General features: G+C 41.5%; 1 protein-coding gene across 1 annotated transcript; it reads left to right on the top strand.

The window, feature by feature from the left end:
* Positions 1–608: 608 nt before the first annotated feature.
* LOC112181590 (putative disease resistance protein RGA1) lies at positions 609–4,136 on the top strand. The gene has a single exon (XM_040506709.1). The coding sequence runs from the start codon at positions 609–611 to the stop codon at positions 4,134–4,136; it is 3,528 nt and encodes a 1,175-aa protein (XP_040362643.1).
* Positions 4,137–5,967: the final 1,831 nt, after the last annotated feature.

Here is a 5,967-nt window from a genome sequence, read left to right as displayed (position 1 = left end):
TGTTTTCGTTTTTACCCATGAGCTTTAGGGTTTCATTGTTAGTCGCCCTAGGGTACTTTTCTCTTATTTATGCGGCTGCAGAAGTCAGAACCTATCTTTCAACTTTTAATCATTAAAATAGAGAATTTTCTTTTTTATCTCTGGTGAACTTCAGAACCCTTTTGTTAGATTTATTACTTGTAAACCTAGTTATCAATCCGACTGCGTCACTTCCTCCTCTCAATTGCAGAAATCAAACTCCAGGCAAAATTCTCTTCCAACACGTTTGTCTAGCCCACATCTCTCCTTTCCTCTCTAAACTTTTCTTTCCCACCTTTTCCCTATCGTCGTTTCTCTCCTCTTCCCTTACCTTCTCTAGTCTTCTTTTCTTCTCCGTCTCTTTCTTCCCTTCTCTTTTTTTTTTTTTCCTCTTACTCTCTCTGTTCTCTCTCCCCCCCCCCCCCCCCTCCCCGAAATGCGTGTCAAGGTATGATTGGAAGAAGGATTTTCAAAGTGGGGGACATAGGAAAGCTAAAGGTTTATCTCGACTTGAACCTTAGGATTCGTTTTCAGGTTCCAATTTCAACCATTCTTATCTTAGCCTTGTTCTGGTTTTGTTGCTGCTAAAAATGGCAGACGTAGTTTTATCACCAGCTTTGCAAGTGATCTTTGACAGAGTAGCATCCCCAGTCCTACAAAAGCTTGCTGATATCTGGGACATGAAGGATAACCTCCGGAGCCTACAACATGCCTTGGTCATGGTTCAAGCAATTCTTGAAGATGCAGAGGAGCAACAACTGACCAACAAAGCCGTCCGGCTTTGGCTGTCGAAGCTCAAGAACGCAGCTCATGTTGCTGATGACCTTCTGGATTTCGTTACGGCCAAAGGAAAAGATAAGTGGACTTTAGCAATTTCAAAATCCATAGATGCTGACAAAGTCAGAAAGATGCTTTTGACATTAGAAATGACAGTAAACGAGGGTCTATTGAAGTTTAATTTTCGAGAGCGTGGTACAGTAGATAGGCAATCTGATAAAAGGGAGACTAGCTCTTTTGTTATGGAGTCAGAAATATATGGAAGAGCTGATGACAAAGAGAAGTTGGTGAAACTGTTGCTATCTTCTGAATGTCACCAGGATGGATATGCTATGTGTATTCCGATAATTGGTATTGGAGGAATTGGCAAGACGACTCTTGCTCAGTTGGCATATAATGATGAGCGGGTAATCCAACATTTTGATGTTAGGCTGTGGACTTTTGTCTCGGATTATTTCAATATCAAGAAGATCATGAAGTCAATTATCGAGTCTGTAACAAGGGAAGATTGCAAGTTCTCGGAGAGTGACTTACTTCAAGCTCGGCTTTGGCATTTGCTGCACAACAAAAGATATCTAATTGTGTTGGATGATGTTTGGACTGAAGATCAAGATGACTGGGACAAACTAAGACCTTTGTTTAGAGGAGGTGTTGATGGATGCAAAATCATTATCACTTCCCGCAATAAAAAAGTCCCATTCATGATGGGCTCCCCAACTTCGGCATATTATTTGAAGGGTTTGATGGAGGATGGCTGCTGGGCTTTGTTCAAGCAACGAGCTTTTGGACGAGGAGAAGAAGAGAAGTATGCCAACCTCTGCCTGATTGGAAAGAAGATTGTGAAGAAATGTGGTGGTGTACCATTGGCAGCCAAAAGTTTGGGAAGTGTTATGCGCTTTAAAAGAGAAGAACGGCAATGGTTGTTTATGCAAAATAGTGAACTGTGGGAAGTAGAAGGATGCAAACAAAGAATTTTACCTGCGCTTATGTTGAGTTATCTTCATCTGCCATCACATCTTCGACAATGCTTTGCATTCTGTTCCATATTTCCTAAAAATTATGAATTCAAGAAGCATAAATTAGTTCTCTTGTGGATGGCAGAGGGCTTAATTCTAGAAGAAAGTAGCAAGCGACCGGAAGACATTGGTGATGAATACTTTTCTGATTTGCTGTGGATGTCTTTCTTTCAAGAAGTAGAGTTACGTGATGGTGGCAGCACAGTTGGATACAAAATGAATGATGTCATTCATGACCTTGCACGATATGTTTCTGGAAATGAATCCGTTATGCTTGAACAAGGTCTTCCACCGAGTAATCCAGCACAAATTCGCCGCTCATCCATTATTTATAAATACAGGGAAGTTACAATTCCAGAAGCTCTCTTTGAAGCAGCACATTTACGAACTGTCTTATTGATTGGAGAATATGGACTTCTAAAAGACAGTAGTAAAATGTTATTAAGTTGTATATACTTGCGTGTGCTGGACTTGAACAACTGTGATGTTCATTTTTTGCCGTCATCAATAGGTGGGTTGATATGTTTGAGGTATCTCGACTTGTCTTATACACCTATCTCCAAGTTGCCGGCAACCACAAGGAATCTCTGTTCATTGCAGACTTTAAACCTCTCTGGATGTCATAATCTTAGAGTCTTGCCAGACTTCGAAGTAATGACCGGCCTAAGACATCTCAATATCGCTGGATGTGATAGGTTGTGGTATATACCTCCTGGTATTAAAATGTTACTTCAACTTCAGACACTGCCATTATATTTCGTTCAAAAGAGGGTCGGTGATCTTGGTGTACTAGAGAATTTGAATCTTTATGGGGAGTTGAATATTACACGCTTGGAGAATGTGAGAAGCGCAACTGGAGCTCTATCATCTGGACTGAAGATGAAAGAAAATCTTGAGTCGTTGGGATTATGTTGGGGAGATTTTGAAGATGTGAACGACAGGAAAAAATCATTGAAGAAACTAGCCAAGTCCCCAGCCAAAAGGTTTTTTTTAGAAGCAGGGGTACGGTGGCATGAACCTGATGCTGAAGAGGCGGTAGAAATTCTTGATGGCCTGAAACCACACAAGAATTTGAAAAAGCTAGTTATACATGGTTATCCAGGAATCAGATTTCCAGATTGGACTCTCCCAAATGTAATTGCAGTTGATTTGTCCAATTGTAAGAACTGTGAATATCTTCCAGCCCTTGGGAATCTTCGTCTACTCAAGACTCTTTCTCTGCACGGAATGGAGAGCGTGACACGCATTGGCTTTGAGTTCTATGGTGATAGTACAGACATTTGCTTTTCATCACTTGAAGAACTATCGCTCAGTGATTTTCCGAACTTGGAAACCTGGTCGAGTGCAAATAATGAAAATGCATTTCCGAGCTTGAGGAAGTTAACCATAAATAGGTGTCCCAAGTTGACACATATCCCATTTGGTTTGTCTCTTCAACATTTGGAGCTGCGGGATTGTAACCCATCTTCAATCTTCATTGGAGGTTTAACTTTGCTGACAGTGCTTGTAATAGAAAAACTTCCAGAGCTGCGCTCTCTACCACCAGGGCTTTCTGCATCAGCTAATCTGTCTTCTCTGGAGGTCTTATCTTGCCCCAAGCTTTGTTCCCTGCCTTTGGAGATCGGAAACCTCACTGCGCTGAAATCATTAACCATTCGTTGGTGTGATGAGTTGTCCTCTCTGCCACAGAGTTTGCAGAACCTCAAAGCTCTGGAGTCACTAGAGATTAGTGACTGTCATAGTATAATCTCGATGCCAGATGGTGCAATTGGAGGTTTGAGTTCCCTTCAAACTTTGTCCATTGAGAACTGCAGTAATCTGACGTCTTTGTCATCGAGTTTGGAACAACTCGCTTTCCTTGAGCGGTTCACCATTATGTACTGTCCAAACCTTGGTTCTTTCGCTGAGGGTGTGCAACACCTCTCAACCCTTCGAAGTTTGTCTATATTGAGTTGTCCTTGGTTTGATTCTTTGCCTGAAGGGTTGCAAATGGTCAAGACGTTGCAGTGTCTGGAAATTAGTAGCTGCCCGAATTTCACAGCTTTGCCAGAGTGGGTTGAGAAGCTTGCTTCACTCAGATCTTTGACCATTTTTGATTGTGCTAATTTGAAACTGTTGCCACAAAGTCTAAAGCTTCTCACTAAACTTCAGCACCTCTCTATTCAAGAATGTCCTGAGCTTGAGAGAAGATGTAGACAAGGAAGCGGTGAGGAGTGGCTTAAAATAGCTCATGTTCCACATAAGTACATTGGATCACCGGAGATCAGGCAGTCTGGTAGTGGAGCAAGCACATCCAACAGCTCTTCTTTTGATACATCTGTTTAGCAAGCAACCTCATCATCATGGACAGGGTATTATCATACAGCAAGTTTTATTCCAATTTGTGTTTCTGAATTTTTATCACTTGGTTTCTTTGGTTACATGGATGAACTGACTTTGGAATATCAACATTTGTTTTTGCTATACAATTCAAACTAGGAATAAGTCATAGTTGTTTAAGAATACGATATTTGAGAGAGATTGTAGAGAGAATTGTAATCATATTATTGAGAATAGGAGCCCTATATATAGGGATTACAAAGTACATGTTCTAATGTTACAAGGAATACTAATCCGAGTAGGATTAGGAATTCTAGAACCTTCTCTCCTATTACTACTCCTAGTTTGATTAGGCACACTAGACTTGATTTTCCTTCAACAGTACTCCCCTTGTGCCGCTCAAATTTGGTGGTGATGCTTCATCCGTTACCTCGTTAAAAACCTTGCTCGAGTGAAAAACCCTGTGGGACAAAAACACTTTCGAGGAGGAGAAAAAGAGTACAACATGCACGTCCTCTACTCTTTGAGATCAAACATGTAGACATCATAACTCCCCCTGATGTCGATATCTACCCCCGATTGCTACAATCATGGGAGTTCGGATAACTTTCTCAATCCGATGCTCTTCACATGTTTCACGAAGGTGAATTTAGGTAACGACTTAGTGAATAAGTCCGCTACATTATCCTCTGATCGGATTTGATTCACTTCAATCTTTAGAAGTGATTGTTGTTGCTGATTATAAAAGAACTTAGGCGATATGTGCCTGGTGTTGTCGCCCTTGATGAAACCTAACTTCATTTGTTCAATACAAGCTGCATTATCCTCATAAATGCATGTAGGTTCATCCGTGGTAGACTTCAAACCACAACTTCCTTGAATATGTCTAATTACATACCTTAGCCATATGCATTCACGCACAGCTTCATGTAGAGCAATAATCTCTGCATGATTTGAGGAAGTAGCAACAAGGGTCTGCTTTGTAGACCTCCAAGATATCGCAGTGCTTCCCATGGTAAAGACATAACCCGTTTGAGAGCGACCTTTGTGAGGGTCAGAGAGGTACCCTGCATCAGCAAAACCCATCAAAACATCATTGTCGTTTTGATGGAGGGGAATAGGATGAGGCCGGCCACAGTGGGCGGCGGCAACATGGCCGGCAGTCATGTTATGGACGATGGCAATTTGCCTCTTGGGGTCCGGTCCCAAATTTCCGTCATTCCTTTTCTCTCTGTAGGGATCAAATAGGCCCATATAAATCGTACCTCTTAGGTATCGAAAGATTGTCTTTACACCAATCCAATGGCGGCGTGTTGGCACAGAGCTATGTCGAGCTAACAAGTTCACTGCAAATGAGACATCCGGTCTTGTGCATTGAGTTAAGTACAATAATGCGCCTATTGCTCTTAAATAGGGCACTTCGGCCTCTAGTGATTCTTCGTCCTCATCCTTTCGATGAAACGGATCTCTTCCAGGCTCAAGACTACGGCCGATCATGGGAGTACTCACAGGCTTTGCTTTATCTTCATTAAAGCGCCTTAGGATTTTCTGAGTATATGCAAACTAATGGATCAAAATCCCATCACTAGGGTGCTCGAGTTCTAAACCGAGACAAAACCGTGTTTTCCCAAGATCTTTCATCTCAAATTCGGATTTCAAGTATTTCGCAGTTTCCTTTAACTCATCTAGAGTTCCAATTAGGTTCATGTCATCGACATAAACTGCTACGATTGCAAATCCGGAACTTGTTCTTTTAATGAACACGCATGGGCATAATTCATTATGAATATATCCCTTCCCAATCAAGTAGTCACTTAGACGGTTATACCACATCCGT

This window comes from Rosa chinensis, chromosome 1, assembly GCF_002994745.2.
Source record: "Rosa chinensis cultivar Old Blush chromosome 1, RchiOBHm-V2, whole genome shotgun sequence".
Classification (NCBI taxonomy): domain Eukaryota; kingdom Viridiplantae; phylum Streptophyta; class Magnoliopsida; order Rosales; family Rosaceae; genus Rosa; species Rosa chinensis.
This window is presented reverse-complemented; position numbering and strand designations above follow the sequence as displayed.